General features: G+C 43.5%; 2 protein-coding genes across 3 annotated transcripts in view; both read left to right on the plus strand.

Moving 5' to 3' along the window:
* The first annotated feature begins 9,093 nt into the window (after positions 1 to 9,093).
* On the plus strand, positions 9,094 to 9,733 carry LOC125500582 (TRAF3-interacting protein 1-like). Its single transcript, XM_048653748.1, has 2 exons — positions 9,094 to 9,552; positions 9,728 to 9,733. Exons 1-2 carry the CDS (start codon positions 9,094 to 9,096, stop codon positions 9,731 to 9,733), a joined length of 465 nt encoding a protein of 154 aa, XP_048509705.1.
* LOC105688915 (zinc finger protein 608-like) overlaps positions 9,659 to 20,427 on the plus strand; it is a 49,234-nt gene continuing 38,465 nt past the window's right edge. For both annotated transcript variants that reach the window (XM_025746261.2, XM_025746260.2), the window contains exon 1: positions 9,659 to 11,034. In XM_025746261.2, coding sequence (XP_025602046.2) covers positions 9,796 to 11,034 — 1,239 coding nt within the window. In that variant the 5' untranslated portion in view covers positions 9,659 to 9,795. The remainder of the gene's footprint in view (positions 11,035 to 20,427) is intronic.

Raw genomic sequence — 20,427 nt, forward strand, 5'->3', positions numbered from 1 at the left:
AAGAGAGAGGTGGTGGGAGAGATGGGTTTATAATCGTGTATAGAGCAACATTCTCTTGTATTATAGAGACGCGGTGGGTAGGTAGGCGTTTCCACCGTCATTATAAATCAGAGTTAAACGCGCTAATTATATCGAGCTTCGCTCGACAGAGCGTAAGAGCGAGACGGAATTCACCACTTGTAATGCGTGCGTGCCAGAGCAATAGAGAGAGAAACAGAGACGGTAAAAGAGATGAAAAAGGATCAGAAGCAGACATCGGCGCCTACGTCGTTTGGGCTACTAAACTACTGTGCTTTTTCTATTTCCTTTTTTCAATTTCCTTTTTCTATTTTTTTTCTTACTACACATTTATTTTGACAACTTTTTTATTTCCATTCATCTCTCCCCGTTCGAAATTCTCTGCTCTCTTCTCGTCGTCTTTTCCATCTACATGTTCTCGCAATATTCTCCTTTTCACCGCTTATTCATTTTGCTCTTTTCTCAAGTTATTCACTTGTATTCGTCATCGTTACCCGGTTAACGCAGACGTTTCGGTATTCAACAAACCAAATGATAATTGATTTTGTTGTACGAATAAATCTATCAAATTATCACACAGAATTTATTCGTACACACCGTCAGACCGCTGTGCGAAACGTATTTGAAATAATTGATTATGAGGAGGGAAAAAAAAACGTGCGTCGGTCTTGAGCAGGTGCATATGTTGGACATGCGAAAAAGATAAGGATATTACTTCCCTTATCCGGTTACCGACGATGTCGCCATACCTGTAATAATAATATATGCTTGCTACGTTACTCAATTTCATTCTTGGCTTTCAACCGCGGTGTCAGCGCTTTGTACAAAGTTTTTGCGCGACGAGTCGCAAAGCCGGTGAATGGAGGTGAAAAAAAAATTAAACTAAAAAAAAAAATGAAAAAAAAAATTAACGACCGAATATTAGATCCGCAAAAAACTTAGACCGATTGAAAAACGAGCAGGATGATACGGACGGAACTGCGAAGCTATGAGCTTCGGATGACGACGACGACGTAGTTGGATCGCTCCAACTGCTATAGGTATATACGTGTACAGCGACGAATACAATAAAGTATAATACAACTAATGCATACCTATACAGACACATCGCTGGGTCTATAATACGAGAGAATGTGACAGAGAGAAAGAGAAATAGCGAGAGAGGGATGGAAATGGATAAAAAGAGAAGAGTCAAAGGAGGGGAGACAAACGGCGCACGGGTCATTAACTAAGAGCAGCAACTACACTTTAGCTAAAGGTTCGTCACCTGGCGCTCCACGATGTAATGTTTTCTGCTTCATTATCGTGGGGCTGTGAACTATGCCCCTCCCCCTCCCCCCCTCATTTAGTTTCGTTTGATTGTTTTTATTTTACCTTCTCGTTTAGTTGGCTCGTAGTCGCGCCTGCCTCGGTTTTATTCAAAAGCTTGTAACGTTAACTGCATACATATAATCGAATTAATTTTGAATCTAATTTAAAATCAAAGAAAATGGATTCACGACGGAGCTTTTATTTTCGTTATCGCACTGACGTGTATAGCCAACCATTTTATGCAAATTAACAGTTCGCACCATTCAGTGTTGGTTTTAATCAAATTTTGAACCGCGCACCAAAGAGCGTACGTGATTTCGATCGTTTAATTAAGAATATCGACGTTCGCACGATATTTTTAGATAAGAGAAAAAGATAAAGTAATTGAGTATGCACGCGGATACCGAGGAGACACGTGGACAAAACGTGTGGGTTACAGGGAGCGCGAGAAAGTATAAAAAAAATGAAAATGTCGGGGAAAAAAAAAGTCGTAGAAAATGGAGGGAAAGAGTAAAATAAGAGTCGCACGGAGTATGGAGGAAACTCCTGAGGGAAACAATGCTCTTGACACGCGATACAAATTATCAACACGAGGAACCCGCCTCGCACTGTTCGAGCTGCTCGCTTTTGCTCTACATCCTGCCCGGCTGCCTCTTTTTCCTTTCCTGTACCACACGTACAACTCTCCAATACCACGACATTACCATACCATAGTCTATTTACACTCTTTACAATCTATACAGAACTCTCTTGATGCAGTCAGTCGCGCGTTTGTCTCTCTCCGCAGTTTAAACTCCTCCGTACTGAGCAACGGCTGCACGTTACAGTTGCTTTACTCTCTGTACTTTATTTGTGTGTATATACCTATAGATTGCACTCCCCTTTTCCTCCCTCCGGTTCCCCTCGCTACCCCCGCCACGTTCGCCGCTAGCTCGCCTGTTAAGCCGAGTCTCTAAGTGGCTGACGACCACTTCCGGTGACGAGAACCCATGGCTTATAATACGTTACGGTTTCCTTTCCGCTTACCACTCACCACTTACCATTAGCCGATGTTGCTTCAGCTTTTGCTACCGCTTTTCCTGATAGCTGTCAGGCGGACCTTTTCGCTGACAATCTGCGCCAAACGATCGTCGAAAACCATCAACACTCACCGGATTGACGACGAACGTGAGAGGAGGAGATAAGGGATGAAATGAATTTCACCGAATATCGGAGTAACGGGAAATCCGAAATTGATTTTCTTACATCCACCGGTTCCCTTCAATATGTCTGAGGAATGTATTTTTCGGTGCTCGAGGAACGTACGTTCTTTCGCGGCGAGGAGTTCGTCGGAGAAAGGGAGAGGATGGGATGGAAAAGGGAAGACGGAAGGGAATAAGATAAAAAAGATCAAGCAGAAGGAATTTCCGTTATCTTTCGACTCTTGAGGTAGAAAAGCCCCCGCGGCTTTCTGCCTAATAATGTGCGGCAGACGTTGCCTTCCTGGAAGTAACGTCCGAGTTGTTTCGGGGTTTCATCTCTCCGGATTCGATACCTCGAGAAAGAATTAGAAGCAACGAAATCGGTAGATACAGGTATTACAGGTTCGGTAAACTTGTGAGATGTATCTGTTTTTTTTTTCATTCGTACTCTACGATTCGCGAGAAAGAAATAAAACTCGCAATTAGTTTAGGCGAGAGCGGAGGTGCTGCAGTTGATACACATGAGAAAAATTTGGAACGATTGCACGCTTCATAAAATTGCCATTTTATTAGTTAAAATTATACGATTTTTTTTTTTTGTCATCGATATTCGAAGTCGTGTCACGTACCGCGCGAGCTCTCGTGTTCATGTACACGACCGTACAGTTCGTTGATTGTAATTAATTTTATGATAAAGCCAATAGAGTTATGCACAATTAATACGAACGTGCATGAAATTGCGATCGATCGTCAACGTGTTTCCTCATTCCACCCAATCGAACGATGCATGTATATTTTATATTTACACCCCGCGTTTACGTACTGTGATATCATTAATAATAACGATGACTATAATAACGATATCGACAACGATGATATAACTACGCGACGGGGAGTACAAGTTTTCTCGTTATCGTTAAATTCAGACACCGGCAATCGGATTTTTCAACGAACCTTCTGCACTCGAAAGTACATAATTCGTCGCGTTTTGTTTTTCATCCGGAATATCACCAGATTTCGTACCGCGGTGCGTCTACTCGATATCCTTCGCAACGTCATCGTTCGCTAGCCACGAAACGACGACGTTTCGGGAATTCTTTGTTAGCTTGTCGGTTCTAAAAATCGCTAGAAATTGGCGCAACGAATTTCGTTGTTGATGCCAGACGGGATCGCGATCCGTAAGACGAGAAAACTTTCGGCGATGACGAAGAAAAACTCCGACTTACAAAACTGGCAAAATGACGAAAAACTATTCTCGTGTCTCGTCTCGTCGTCCGCGGGCGCGCGATCGCACCTCCCTCGCGACGAACGAGAAGAGAGGTAATTTTTTTTCAATCGCTGTCAGAATCTCAGTTCGCTTTATTTATTAACATTCCAACGGTGCGTGGACGCGCCAATTAGCGGAAATACTTTGACGATACGAACGTTCGCGTGTACGTCGTGCCCGCCCACCTGTACCACCCACCTCCGCGGGGTGGCGAGGGGTACGTAGACTGCACAATCGACGTATTGTATTTTCCGCACTAGGCTCTGGCGACGTATATTTCATCGTTGTACAAGTTTAGCGAATGTTATTCAGCGACTGTTGTAATGCGGGGGGACTGGGTCGAAGTAATTTTCTAATTATTATCCTCTCTTGAAAAGGAGGCGTTCCATCGAACTAGCGTGAGAGGACTTTTTTTTTTGTTTCCATCGGCGAGTCGATACGTCGACGACAAGGCGTCTCGAGTTCGGAGATGATCCCAGATTCGAGTGACGGACGACGGGGATCCGTAGATGAAAATCGATAAGGTCGTCAAAAGCAGCCACGTTTCGGCGATTCGCGAACTGGCGAACGAGACGTAACTCAATTCGTGGTCCGATGCGCTGCGAAATTCAAAATCGTTGGATGTATAACACGGGTACCCTATAGATCGTATATATTTCACGCTCGGTGAACACGCGCGCATTGATGTATCACGTCGCGCACATAGGTACGCGGAACGTGTAGTATAGCTGTGGATGTATTAATTTGTATTTACATGGGTGGGCTACTCCCCTGTCAGTTGGTATTAACTCGTGTGAGAATTAAAATGGCAGCAGTCAGTAAAGTGGTCAATTTGAAATTCTACGCTCATTTCAGAGCGCTTAATCTAATCTGTCGAGAGGGAGAGAGAGAGAGAGAGAGAGAGAGAGAGGAAGAAGACCGACCGACCGGTTTATTCTTCTTCGATACTTTCTCTTCTATTTATCTTCTTCGACTTTTCTCAGGCCTAATGGTACTTTCGTTTTTTTTTTTGCTCGAGACTTCAAAAGCGTTATCTCAATTTCGCAATTTTTCTTTTTCTCTCTTTTACCGTCCATCGGTTCGTAAGGTATTATCCTAGTTTTTTTTCCTAGCGAGCTTTCGAAAGGTAACAGAATAGTAGGAAAGTTGATCATTGTCTCGAAACGGTTTAATGAACATTACGCAAATCCGTGGGCCGCGTATTCTACGATTCTATACACTTGCGCTATAATTGCGCGTAAAACAACAGACAAAACGAGTACGTGGATCGCGTAGGTACCGGTTACCCGTGTACAACGCGATTTGAAACAGATTTTCACGGTTGAGATACGCCGGGGAGATAGACAGGAGGATTAACGCTCGAATTACACGATTCCTCCTCGCTACCGTTGCCGTTGCCGTTGCTGCTGCTGCTGTCGCTGCCGCTGCACCGAACTAAATGATTAATCAGTGTTATCAGAGACGACGGTAACTCGTTACGTATCCGGTCGGTCGGTCGGTCGGTCGGTTCGTTGATTCCACTCGAAATTCAAAGCACGTCGCGTATCTCCTGTGATATCGTACGACCGCGAAACAAAAGTATACTTTTCATCCACGTCCAGAAATAAGATTACCTATACAACTTGCTCGACTATGCAATTATTTTGTCCACTTTTTTCCATCGTTTCCCCCCCGCTCGAAGAGGATCGATAATGAATTTATTATTCTTCTGCCTGCCTGCCGCGATTGTTTGAATCCTATACAGCTGTACGATTAAAATTTTCGCACTTACGTAATACGGTTTGATTCAATGAAATCTAAACACTTCTCCACTCGCCCGTAAGTCACGCTATGTGTGCGCCGTACCGCACTCTTGTTCAGTATTATTTTTTTCTTTCTTTTTTTCTTTACACTTCCTTTTTCAACCCCGTACATGCGCGCTGTGGTAATTCTAGATCATACGACGAGGGTCGGGGTCGGTTACTCTCGTGTTCACGATTCACGCACTCCACACGCACCCTCGGAAATCCCAGGGAAATCCTCTAGGAGCAGCACGTGCACGCCTAGTCACCTATAAAGTCCCCTGTACGTGTACACAACCCTCCTACCTTCTTCCCCCCGTTCGTACGTACGTCATTACCGATGTAGGTGTGTACCCGAGAGTATGTTTTATATATATATATATAGGTGTGCGTTTGGCTTCTCCCCCGTATATAAATACGTAATATCTACATACCATTTTACGGGAGACAGATGTCATGCTATTCGCCCCTAGCTGTGTGCATGTTCATCCGACCGTGTGTCTAGTGTATTCAAGTTCTTTAACTTCGTACTCCGGGGGATGCTGCCCATCTATATTTATTATGTACCACCTATGAGTACGTTGCCCGCGTTACGTGGCTGTATCGTTTTTTTTTCCTTTCGGCATTTTTGTTCACCCCTCCACAAATGTTTTAGATCCTCGAATTCGACGTTCCGAGAAACACGGGGGAAGATACTCCTCGGTTTGAGGATTTTACTTTTTGTTAACGCAACGTGTCGAACATTTTCTCTAGAACAACCGTGGCTATAGATCTCCATCGTGAAGTATACGAGGTATTTTTATCGCGTGAAAAAGTAATTTGAAAAAAGTAAAACTCGGAAATGAAAGTGAAACGGAGTACACGATTGTTATTCTCGTGAAAAGTGTACCCACCCACCCTTTCAACCCACTACTCGTCTTTTACTTCTTCTTTTTTTTTAAGAGAGGCACTGTTTGAGTTTTTCAACAACTCGAACAAAGCTGGAAAAAAGTGGGGATTTTTCTAGTATCAACTACCGTGCCTAGAAATTTTCCACGCTCACGGGGTCGCGTGAAAAAATACGACCGGTAATTTCGATCGATAATAAATCGACGTTACGAAGATCCTTTGTTTTATCACTAGATCAAGCACTCGGAAATTTTGCATCGAATCGAAACGGGGCTTCTTTTTTCTTCTCTCGCACACCACCACCCCTTACGCCCGCGTCGCTCACGAGATCACCCTGCGATGTAATACGTTCGAAGGTTCGAAGGCAAAAAGCGGATTATGAGTCCTCGTCGACACATGGCGCACATGCGATCTGTAAATACAATCTATGACTTTTTGTGCGAATAGTTTTTTTCAGTTTTCGGTTACAATTTTCGTGCGATTTTCATCAGGCGCAGCTTCACTCTTTATCCAAATAAATAAAGGACCCTTGCTCTATCCGTTCGACGATCGATTCGTCGAATTATTTTCTAAACCGTCGCCCTCGTTAAACCTGCAGCTAGCTGTCCCGAAACGACCGGATGCAGCGTAGGGATCGGAGCAACATACCGAACGAACGTGAGTTGGCCAACCGACGTTAACACGCTCTGTGTGTACACATCGTGTACGCAAGGGTACCGTAGTAACCCTGCACGCGCGGAAGGGTATTAACGCCTTACTTTGGGGATGGTAGAGGTTCGCCGCTTTAATTGTCTCAGCTAATCACTTGCGGCGAAGGTCCCTCCGGCCTCCTCGACCGGTGCCAAGTCGAAAATGAGTCTGGGGGTTATAAATTTTGCATCGGTTCTCTCCGTTCGGGACCGTAAGGATAACCCGAGGATTTTACCGGAGGACGATCGTTAATCACGGAACGCTCGTTTCAGCGCGTTGTTTTCTCGGGGGAGGAGCGAGACTTCGTCCCCCTCCTTTTCGACTCCTCAATTTTTCGCCCGTTAGAAATCGAGGGGATGGAAATTAGAACTGATTCGTTACTCGGTCCCACGCACGTATTTTAGATGTGCCTTCTTTGCGTTATTTTCTCCTCTTCTTACGACGAAATTTTTTTTTTTTTTTGGTTTTTCATTTTTCGCCTATTCGTCTCTCTCGGAGTTGGTGTACCCGAATCCGCCCGCGGGTCGTTTCGTTCGTTCGCTGTCAACCTCTCTCGGTCATCCGGAGTTTTGGATCACGTCCAAAACGCTGCGGGTAAAATTAATCGTTCTTTGACACGAATTTCTATCTAAGTGGAAATGACAATTTGTTGAGCTCGGAAGAAACCGAATGCGAGGGACTCGCATATTTACGTAATTTTTCAATCCGTCATCCTTTCAATCCGTTGTCAAATAAATGCGGATGAAAGAATACTCGTTGGCACAGCGAGCACCTGTTCCCGTAGATCGACATTTTTCTTTTGCACATCCGATGCGCGTTTCTGGCGTACGTGTAATTATTGTTCTAGTTGTCGTCGTCTCTGCGTAGATGTGTACGTATACTGTGTATAGTCGTGTGTAATATATGTACGTAATATATATATATAGATGTGACGAATAGAATTTATGTATAAGCAGAGAGAGAGAGAGAGAGGAGAGAGGAGAAAAAAATCGTTGGTCGTTGAGACGAGATAAAATAAAATCAACGACGAAGATGTGTACATATGATTGATGTATCGCGCCGCAAAGACGATGAAAATAATAAAATGAATAAAACGAACAACAAAAAACACACAGAATCGCCTAATACGCGAACACGTTTCAAGTAATAGAGGAGAGAGCGGGAGGAGATGAGGATGATGATGATGATGATGATGATGATGATGAGGATGGGGGCGGATTATAAAGGAGGATTAAATTCTTCGCAGGATCGTGAGTGGTGTCGGGTGCTAATTTGGGCCGTTTCGTTGTTTCAGATACGGCAGCTGGTGTCGCGAGGAGCGGATACGAGACACGACTCGAGGAGGCGGTCTGTCTAAAGAGATATTGAACGAAACGTAAAGAGACTAAGAAAATACGAAAAAAAAGATAATCGATCGAGTGAAATTGAGTAAAGGCTAAATACGTTATATACACCGATAGAGAGAGAGAGAGAGAGAGAGAGAGGTAGATATCGAATGAGGAGCGAACGAACGAAAGGAGAGCATTATTCCACCCGGTGAAAATTTGAAGAGTGACTAAACAAAAAAAAATAATTAAGGTCGAGGAGAGTAGATCGACGACGATAGAAGGAAGGAGGGAATCTTTCGGGATTATTAACGACGTGGTAAACCGAATAACATTAATTAACAATAATACTAGTAATAATAGAAAAGAAAAAAAAAACCAGCGTCTCGCGGGGTGACGTCGCAGGGTGTCGGTGTCGTCGCGGGCACCGAAATAAGCTGCAGCGATAACCTGGCAGACTAAGTTACGGGCTTTTATAGTATTGGAGTGATGTGTTCGATGGACGCCGCGTGTAGGGCGGGCGGAGGTTGCTGGGGCTACACCGCGACAGTGAATAAAAATATTGGCGAGAGCGAGGTTGGGTTTTCGGTGACCACCAGGCTGGCGGGTACAGGGGCACCGGTTTCAAGGGCATGGCGACCACGCCAATAGGCGGTCGCCTCCCTAACGTTATTCGAAAAGGTTTACCGATAGCGGGAGGATCTTCGACGGACGAAAGATCGGCGACCCTACGGAGAAGCAGCAGGGACCTGCAGGCCGGCCGTGAGAGAGGCGGTGGAGCCGGTGGAGGCGGTGGATCCGGTGCAGCGGGAGCCATCGAGAACCTGCGGAGACAGAAACCGGCGCGAGGCACAGTGGCTGCGATTCTCGCCGAAGCTGACCGAGACCAGGACGACCAAGACGGGGAAGCGACGGACTGTTCCCGAGACAGAGACGCGGATTGCAACAAAGGTAAAAGCAAAACCAAGGAAAAGGAGAGATACAAAGGCAAAGAAAAAGATAAGGAAAAGGAGAAGGACAAGGACAAGGACAAAGAGTCGCAAACAGCTGATCGCGCCGGTGACGCGGACAGCGAACAACAGCTGCGACAAGTAGTCGGCACGGGAGCGGCAACGGGAGGAGGAGGAGGAGGAGGAGGAGGAGGAGGAGGAGGGGGAGGTGGAGGAGGAGGCGGAGGAGGAGGTGACGAACTGGGAGTCGGGGTTACGGTTAACGCCGGTAACAACTTTGAGTACGACGACAACGAATGGGATATCGGTATCGGAGACCTGATCATCGATCTGGATGCGGACATTGAGAAAACAAGGGACGAGAAATTGAGCCTGGGGACAGGCATGGCCTCGACGCCTGCCTCGGCCACGACAAACCCATCAAATCAGACACACTCGACTTCCAATCTCAGCAACGGTAATACCAATTCTTGTAATAACGTTAATGTTAATTCCGGAACGGGATCTAACTCGTCTTCCAATTCTTGTGGTAGCAACTCAAGCTCTTGCGGATCCGGCGCCTCTTCTTGCGGCAACGGAACGGGAAACGGCGTAAACGCCGGTGGAAACGGCGTAGGTGTAACCGGGGGTCAGACCGGCGGAGTATTGCAGATAACTTGCAACAACGGCAATACGACCGGCGTCAATACTAACAACAATAACAATACGTCCGTTAATTCCGTTAACGCCGGTATATCGTCGGTAGTGGCGAATTCCGGTAAGGTGCCCAGTTGTGGGCCGAATGCGGCACATTCCGCCGTCGGCAATCAGACCAAAATGGCTGTTGAACACTCGGCCACGGTTGACAAGGGCCTAAAAATGAAAATCAAACGCACCAAACCCGGAACCAAGACTAGCGAAGCTAAGCACGAGATCGTCAAGTCGAACGAATTGAACGGCAACGCCTCGTCCCAGGACGGCGTCACGCAGGTCGGCGGACAAAATTCACAGGGCGGCAACGGCGGCAACGGGAACGGCGGTACCAGCGCCGCTATATCAGCGGGCGACTCGTCCTCCTCGTCGTCGACGTCCACCTCGTCGTCGTCGGGCTCGAGCAACTCGAACAAATCAAAGCCACATTTGACCGCCTCGGTCGCCCCGCCGACCGCCACCTCCACTGCCTCGAAGAGAGGATCCAGCGGACACAGGCGCGACAAGGCACGCGACAAACACGAAAAACCCCAGGGATCCCACGCCACCTCCAACCAACAATCAAAACCGGAGATGAACGGGAACGCGCGCGCCGCACCGCAAAATCAGTCTTCGGCAGCTTCCCAAGGACCAACCCCCGCCGCCACGGCCCCCCAGCAACCCCCGCAGTCCTCGCAACCACCCGGTTCGAGGACCGGCTTCCCTGTTTCTCAGGGACCGAACCCCCCTGCTACCGGCGCCGCGGCGCCCTGCCCTCCCCCGAGTCCCGCCAGTGCCACCGCCGCTGGTTCCGCGGCTAAACCAGAACAGACTAAAGTTGCCGCGGTCCCGGGACCACCCCTTGCCGTACCACCTGAGGATACGACAGACACCGCGACCAGTCCACCGCCGGCGAAGAAACTCAAGACTTCAAATTCCACACCGGAACCAAAGGTAAATCAGACGTCGGCGAACAATCTCGATTTTTTTTTTTTCTAATTTTTATTTTTTTTATTTTTTCCTCTTCTTCTCGTCTCCGTCTTCTTTTCATTTCTCATATTAGACTTCGTTTTACCGCCTTCGAAGGACTCGTTTCGTCCAAGAAGAAAAAAAACAAAAAAAAACGACGTCCAGTTCCAGCTAACTCGACCAAATTAGCTGGACGGACGATCCCTTCGTTTTCGCAGGATTATAAAATACGTGTCCGAATTGTTGGAACAGTCCGTGATGTTTCTAAAACGTTCGAGGCGATAACGTCTTTCTCATTGGACGGCTGTGTTCACCGTATACAATATACATACGGCGATCCAAGCCGTTCGATCTTTGATCTCGGATCGTTTTGAGACGGGCGAAACGGCATAATACGGATGGATATCCTCCTCGCTCGCGGGGGTTTTATCCTTCGTGCGAGTTCGCCTCGCTACAACGAGACAGATTGAGTCGGCGTGCCGCGACATTCCGAAGCCGAGGAGGAGCCTCGGAGGGTCCGTATTAAAAATAGAAGGCTTCGGCAAAAGCAAACTTGGACAACCCGTGAGAGAAGGCGATTTTTTTTCTTTCTTGTTTCTTTTTTTTTTTTTATATCCATCCCGTGTTGGGTCCCCACGCGAAGATCTCGTGCAGACCGTTCCGCACCATCACCGCTTATATACGTACACCCGTCACGGGGAAGGAATTTAAAAATTTGTTTTTTTTCCCCCATTTTTTTTATGCTCTTCAACGATGAAAAACATAGCGATTTACCTTTTTTGGGTCAGTAAATCTGTCGGCTCTCTCGTATTCTATTTTATCTTCTTATGGATCTCCTTTTTTTTTTTTTGTTTTTTCTGCTGCACGGATTTTTACTTTTTCGTTTTACTCGATTCTTTGTTTCCTTATATCCGTACGAGTCGACTTTGAGGAGAAGAAAAAAAAAAAGATAAAAATAAAAGAAAAAGGAAAACGGATAAAAAAGTTTTTCTCGAGAAACTTCTTGGCTCACTTACTTGGCGCGGTTTCGTACAAACCGAGTTGAAATACAGATGTACAACTTGTAGATTGATAAAGTTGGTAAACTATAATTCGCCATTTTTTTTTTTCTCTCACAATCTCGTATCCAGCCGTGTAAAATTCCAGCAAATCGAGCAAATCGTATCAGTAACTACTTAAAATCCGGAGTTGAGATTTACGAGATTACCGCGGACCGCTGGAAATTCATTCGTCCACCTGTATTAATATACGAAGCCATTTCGCATGAAATGTGACGAAAAAATCTCTGACAAGAAAGCTTCGCTAAATTACACACACGTTCGTATGAGACGCACGAATGAAACGAATGTACTTTGATCCGAGCTTGGTCCGGTCGTCGTCGTCGTCGTCGTCGTCATCATATCGTTACTTCCATATTATTTTCGTATCAGTTTTACGTAATTTGCCAGAACCCCTGGGGGCGAGTGAATCTTTTAACAGCCTCTCATTAAGGCGTTTCACCGGTCGTTTATTAGTTAATGAACCTTACGCGCCCCGCGTATTATAAACTGTAAACTTTTGTAATCTGCCGGTAACCGGTGCGCCTCGATTTTAAAAAAGAACTCGCCGGAATTGACACGATGCTCGAAGAGTCAGTTCGCAGATTGCAACGTTTCGTCACCTGGGTAATCTCAAGTAACGAGAATAGTAGTCAAAAATTCTCGACGCGTTGCTCGTCCGAATTTTTTACCTTTTTTATTATCGTATGATTTCTCTTGAACCGCCGATCGTTAGTTTTCGCACAATTGAAATTTCAATTCCCCCTTAATTACAAAGATTCTTATTACATCAGTTTCAATATCGAATTACAAACGCGTGATTTAAATTTCAACCCGTGTATCATATTTGTTTGATCAATGTACGTACATATATCGTTATTATTCCAATAAATCACAGCCTTTTCGCGTTTGCGAATCGCGGGTTTTTTTTTTTCTACTTTTTTTTTCATCGATAACGTAATGACGAAGAAAAAATCCCACTCGTTTTATTTCACCATTTCATCCCGCGGTGCTCACAATTAGAACGGTATACGTAGGGACGTGTACGTCGGGTTGAATTTATGAAACCGTTTCCGGCAGCGAATTCGGGAGACCGATCGATGCCGGTAAGTAAACGAGGGGTGCATTCCGATGATAACCGTATCGTATTCGTATGTTATACACAGGAGTATAAGTTTCTCAACACTTCGTTTACCGCGAACGTCGAATCTACGTACATACAGAGGCGGCTTACATCGGCTCAACGTTAATTCACGGGTTTCGTTTCCGCCCTATAAACATATTCTCTCTACCCCCGTAACTTTTGAGCTTTCGAGAAAAAAAAATAATTATGCAGACGTAAAAAAAAATGTCGTATTTTATATGGACCAAGAAGAAAAGAGGAGAAAATAGTGTTACGTCATATTATCGCATTGTAGTATAATTATATACCCTCTTGATGTTTCTTTTTCTATTTTTTTCGCCAACTCCGCATTACGGGGTGGCTCTCTGATACAGGCAATTTCGTCGAGCGATCATCGTACAAAACCCCCATGATAATAATTCGCATTGATTCGAAATGCATGGTTCTGACGGTGGCAGAAATGGTGGTGGAAAACACAGAGGGGTTGGGTTCGTTCGTCGAGCGAGTTGGGGGAAGGGGTGGAGAGTGCGGGGGATGAAATCAATACTCCGGCGGTCTCCGCCCTCGGAGGCACATGAACCAACGTGGTGACCCCCGCTGCTTTCCTCTCTCTCTCTCTCTCTCTCTCTCCTTCCCACCCCGCTCGACTCTTCCTACTTTCCTCTCTCTTCATCTTCGCTCTTATTCTCTCAATCCAGAGCGCGCGGGTCGCTCGCGTTTTGCCAAGGGATAAAGAGGGAGACCGCCCCTCCTTCGACCCGCACCTATATCCTTGACTTCCTCCACCTTTCGTTCGCCCTCACGTTTCTCCTACTTTTTCTCCTCCCGAGTATAGGTATATACCTACAAGTTCACCGATTTCTCCTTTCTCCCTCCTCCCTTCTCCTTCTCCTTTTTTTTTTTTTTCTTTTTTTCTTTTTTCCTCTCTCATCCAGGTTTGTATTCTCTCGTATCTCTTTTCTACGCTGTAAGGGAAACTTGTAGGGGGAGTGTATCTCGCGAACATTCTTTCAAAGGGGATGATGGCCTCGCCGTTGTTCTTGGACGTTATAGGAACTTTCCGTCGTCCTTTTCGTCCTTTTTCCGCGTATACGTATCGCCGCTTCGAATTCGCCTGTGTCTGTGAGTCGGATCTTTTATTTTATTCTTTTTTTTTTTTTTCTTGTTTTCCACTGTTCTACTCGTACTTCCTTTTTACCCCCCCATCCATTAGATCGCCTTTTCTCACTCTTCAGTTTTCTCCCTCTCGGTTCTTTTTCTTTTTTCTCTTCTATTTCTTTTTATCTTTCTCTCCTTCTCGCAGTTCTGTCACGCTACTGGGAGACTGCTTTTCAACACGCGCATCGTGACATGTATATACGTATACCTATCGTAGACGTAGCTACGTCACGTGCCTCGTAATAAGGCAAATAAACACCTATACATACATCATCAACAATTTGCATGCGAACCCACTATACCTAGTCGAATGAATTTGAAGCTACTCATTTCTTTTATCCGACTATACCCATACATACCTCTATTCCTTATCCTAATCAAGGTTTGAAAATTCGCGAATGATTTCATCATCGTAGCTGACTTATACGGATATAGGCAGGGGGTGGAATGGGGTACCCCAAAAATTTTGTAAAAATTCCTCCTTTCTCTGTATCAAAACGTCTTTTGAAAGAATTCATCTGTGACTATTGATTCATTTTTTCCCTTCAGAAAGAAGGGAAGAAAAATCGTGACGTAAAATTTTTTCTAGACATATTCCTAAAAGATGTAATAATGATTTTCCACCGCCGTTAACTGCAGGGTACTCAAACGTACATTATTTATAAATACGTGGGGCATATTCGAGGGGATGAAAATGTGAAGACGGTCGTTCGAAAGTCGAAGGAAGATGGCCGATCGCGAAGAATAGAGTAAAATAAAACAGCGGAGAAGATGAAGAAAGTAAAAGGAAAAAAAAAAAAGGAAAGTAATTAAAAAAGAGGAAAAAAAAAAGATAAAAGAAACTTACTAAAAGACTTGGATAAGGCAGGAGGGTTTTCAAAGCGAGGGATGTAACTTTCGGAGGGTAGGGAGGTGCATTTGCCAATATTATTATAATTAAGCGTCTGTAATAATTAAAACAGCGCTACGTGTTTTTTTTCTTCAACTTTTTCTTTTCTTTTTCCACTCCGTTTTTTTTTTCTGCGGTGTACCTATACCTGGTTACACGTATACGTGTATGCGCCATTATAATTCACTTCACGTACCTCTGCTTAACTTAAATTTTCTACTTTTACTTGATAAATATAATTTTTTTTCTCCTTTTTCTTTTTTTTTTGCCTCCTTTCCAACCAGAGCAACAGCTGCTTCATCCTCCACCACAATTCTCATCTTTGCGTAATAAGAGAGAGAAGAGGGGAGAGAATGAAACGTAAAAAATAAAACCAAATATTGTACGTAAATTGGCATGTCCTCCGTTTTTTATTTTTTATTTTTTCATTTGCGTTCCGCCAAAATGATTTTCGCTCGATATTCTTTCTGACTTCCAAGTTTTTCCTTCGTTCCTTACATCCCTCATTTTCATGCTATTGAATTTTTCTTTTTTTCGTCAAAAGAGAAGAGAAAAAAGTGGGAACAAAAACGAAGGAATTCAACTCAATTAAAGGCATAAATGTCCTCAATTTCCGGGGTAAATCAACTGCAATGAAGTTAGATGAATACGTACAAATATCCAGACTAGAGTGGATTCAATAGAGTTGAAGAAAAAATTAAACGAGCTAAGTAATAATGATAGCAATAGCAGTAACGACAGAAATCAAAAAAATGAAAGATGAAAGAGAACCAAAAAATGAAAAAAACGTACACCGAGGTAATAAGCTCGTTAATACCGTGATGGCGACTGTGGTGTTGGTCGCTCTCGCTGCGCAGGGTCGAATGTGTGATCGAAAGATAAAAAGATGCAGACTCGTAACATCGTTTAACGCCTCGCTAATTACGAATGCGTGTTGACGACGGTAATTAGCATGCTGTTTCGTTTGGGGCAGATGGTTTGACGTGAAACGTAAACGTAAACGTTGCCGGACATCGGATATATATATATATATATATACATATATGTATATTACCTATGTACGTTCACGTATACGACATAGGTAGATTTTTATGTACAAATGTAAATGACGGTGCGCGTGCGCATTTTTAGAAAGTAAATCCCGTGAAAATGTGACACATATAAATGCCTGCTCGACTATTACTTACGTCGCAGATATAATATGTAATGTGTACGTATGTACGATACGTTAAATATACCTGTACATACATCGGAATAAATATCATAAGTATGTACGTGAAGTCATAAATTATCGTATGTACATACCTATCATACTATTTGAGAATATGGTGACAATTTATATTGTACATATTATGATAAATTACATATACTTTTATACCCGCGTTGTCTCTTCATTCTCTCGTCGATTTAAGAGATTTTAGACGAACGTTTCTTCGTTCAAAACTCGATGGAAAAAATATACGTTCCAGTAAAATGTGCTCCGAATGCCGATCAAGTTGTTTAACTTGTTTATCAAAATTTAAGCCCTCGGTGGGGGGAAACAAATGGCAGAGCTTTCGATGGGATTTTTCTGTGCAGATTCGAAAAATTAAAGCTGGAGCTAACGAGTAATTAAATACGCCATTTTTTAAAGGACCCAAAATTTTGTCAGTTATTCCGGCGAATTTCAGCTACGGAAATTGTACTCTCGATAACACTCGATCCAAACGAGTCGCGCGATGATTTTACCACGTGATAATTGACGATAGGAATTTTATGGGAATCGTTGTTATTTATAGAACATTCAATTGATTGACGCCCGCACGTGAAACGGGAGTATAGGTGTATAATTAGCGTTCACGCGACGTCGTTGCGAGCATCGAATATGATTATCTGAAACGGTTAAAAGATATAACTTCAGTCCTTATCGGATGGGCCATAAAAATCATGATTTATAGATAATTATATCGCGCTGAAAAATAATCGTCGATGAAAATATTAATCGCCCGTCCTATTTTCGTTACTCCTATTAAAACGGCGTCCATCTCGTTCGCGTAAAAGTCGCTTCGAAAATTTTTTTTTTTTTTTTCCATACGTGGGACGTATTCGTACGAGGAAACATTCGTTCACGCAGAGTCGCGATTTCAGCCGCGAACGTACTTGTACTTACTTACATAAATTATCCGTCTGTATAATACAATAATATATCTGCCATGAATAAAGATCTTGGGAAAATACGAAGGCAAATAGAGAGATTATTTTTGCAGGCAAGACGTTGTGCAAACACCTTATTATTTTAGTCCTTGCATATTGTGGGTATGTTTGCCACCAATATCTGCACGTTAACATCGCAAATCGTTTGTTCGTGACAAACTAAACTTTATGTAAATACCTTTTGTATATATATGTGTGTACACGTCGCGGATATATTTAGTATGTAGAAAAATGATATACCCCTTGCGCTGTTAAATTAACGTCGAGAGTGGATCGTTTTTTTCTCGTCTGTGCTTTTTCATTTTTTATTATTCTAGTTTCATCGGATTTCTTCTTTTTTCTTCTTCTTCTTCGTTTTTTCTCATCTCGTTTCGTTCAGTTCAGTTTCTCGTTCTTTTCAAAGAACTCGCGTGAACGAAAATAAATCCTACCAGTCTCGTTTGAACGGATGAAAAGACGATGGATTTCACTTGACTTATTAGCGAATAAATTATACGAATTGTGACTGAAAGGGAGGAAAAAATAAGATGGAAATAAAATGTTATATCCCACGCGCGTTTCTTCGCCAAATCGACCGACCAACCTATTCTCTACGTACACATGTTACCACACACGTGTATCTTGTATGTATTTTATGACTACTAGGGTAAACCTTACAGTTATCGCTCAGAGTCAGACAACGTTTCAACGATTTATCAATACGCTACACGTACACGTATCGCGATTCCATTATTTCCATGCTCTCTCCGTTTCATTTCGTTTTTTGATTCGCCTCTCGGCAAATCGGTGTCCTCCTTACGTCGATAACTGGATTTCATTTCCACTCCTGGCGACGCTTCAAACTCTGTGTAAATCGTTTCTTTTTCATCTAACGTTTTTGCGTATACAGACCCCGATACGCAAACCGGGTGATGTAGGTATATAATACACATTCGTGATTTATCTAATATATCGGCGATACTTCGGCGGTTATTTCACCCGGGCGTTTACTAATCCTCCCAAGTCTAAAGCGGCTTAAATGTAACAAGTAATTCCATTTTCCGTTTGAAAGGATCCCGAGTAGCGCACCGAGTCGGGGGGGTGTGCGAAAGAGAGAGAAGGGGTGGCAGAAGCGACGGGCTAGCTTGCACAACCCCGCGTGCCATATACACGTCGTATCCATGGTTACGAATACCGGCCAATCATCGCTTGTCAATTTTGAAACAATCAATCGTTTCTGTCCGTTGTGTCACACCGTTCCATGCAATTTCTAACTCGCTGAGTAAACGTCCGTTTTAAAAACAATTTTTCTTCACATTCTCTCTTCGTTCTTTTCGTTCACATTTTGTTTGATGGGAAAACCGTGAAACTCCCGCATTCTTTCGACCTTGTTTATATGAATTTGATAGAATTGAAATTACGAACGTCGGTTGAGGAATGTGAGGGATCAACACGGCGAAAAGTTCGCCTACCAATGACAGACAAACAAGTTAATTAGCTTCAATTAACTTAAGACATCTCCACAATTTGTTCATCCGGTATGCGAGTTAACTCCCATGAATGCATTCCATGCACAATTGACGTTGTGTACAAACAGACGTTGTACATCCACTGCACTTGTGTGCACTTATACGAATATATATACGTATAACGGCACGGTCGAGTCCTTTCGAATTGTCGGTCGTTTGTCTCTTTGCCGCGTCAATCGGAGAACTTCTCTCAGTTTTAATTGTCGTTAACCGGTGATTAAGTATTCTACGGATCGAAAAAGAACTGAAAAAAAAACAGAAACGAAACAAAGATAAAGTAAAACGTGGAAACGTGCACGTAATTTGTTTGAAAAAAAAAAATAATTCCTTTTCACGTTTTCACTTCTGTTGACGTGAATTAACGTTCAATGAAAACGTAACGCGATTGAAAAAATAACGCAAAGCAGCGATCGCGCGGTCGTTCGGTCCGGCATACATAATCGTGACGAATATCGCCGTAATTATTTTTTCGGGAAATCGTTGACGGTTTTTAGTAATCTGATATATTCGTACACGTATATTTGTAATACGAGATATTAAGAATGATATATCAGTCGAGGTTGCGGGACGAAGGGTCCGTAAACGGATGTCAGCCTGTTTATTTGGATGACTGAACAAATATTATCTCACCGACAACCTACGAAACTAAGCTGCATGCTAACAGCGTAATACACATATACAGGCACGAGTTTCAACCGTGTGCATCCGTATATACGTGCACATATTTATTACACATTTACAATACATAGACGAATGCGTATATAATGTGAAATGAGAGAGGGAGAGAGAGAGAGAAAGCAGACGCGCCTCCGGCGAGCTTTATGCCCCGGCGACTGACAGATGGTTGTACGCTGCTCTAGCCGCCTATACATAATATACGAATCAATATTATTACTGGACAAAATATAAATTAATATTCTACGAGGAATAAAAATAAATCAATTTTATAGCTTCTCGATAAACTAGACCTCCGGCTTTATCGGCACGTGCACACATGCGAGAAGTGGATAGAAGATCCGCACCTCGTACGTACAGACAGTGTGGGGTGGTGACCAGCATCCGATCGAAGATGCTGTCTGTCGGACGACGGGTTTGGATAAAATGCCTCGGGCCTGCGATATTCACTCTCGGTCCCCTCTTTCCTCTTTTATCTTATCTTGGTTTTTTTTTTTTTTTTTTTGTTTTTTACCACCACTCAGATAATAACACGATAAAACGATCTATCTAATCCACGCCGTTTTACTCTTTTTATCCCATTGTATTTCGTTATATCCGATTCTACCGTCTCTCGACTGATTCTCTTTTCTTCGTTTTCTTTCTCGTCTTTAATATGAATTGGGTTTTTTTTTTCTTTTTTCCTCTCTTCGACTCTTCTTTCGTCTGTACGAAATTAATCAATAGATACGCGACGCGAAACCCTACCTCAATACAGATGTAGGTACATTAATTGTACACAGATTTATAGATAAG

The sequence above is a fragment of the Athalia rosae genome, chromosome 4 (genome assembly GCF_917208135.1).
Source record: "Athalia rosae chromosome 4, iyAthRosa1.1, whole genome shotgun sequence".
Classification (NCBI taxonomy): Eukaryota; Metazoa; Arthropoda; class Insecta; order Hymenoptera; family Athaliidae; genus Athalia; species Athalia rosae.

Coding starts and splice junctions, on each gene's coding strand:
- LOC125500582 (XM_048653748.1), top strand. CDS start 9,094: ATGGCGACCACGCCAATAGGCGGTCGCCTCCCTAACGTTATTCGAAAA.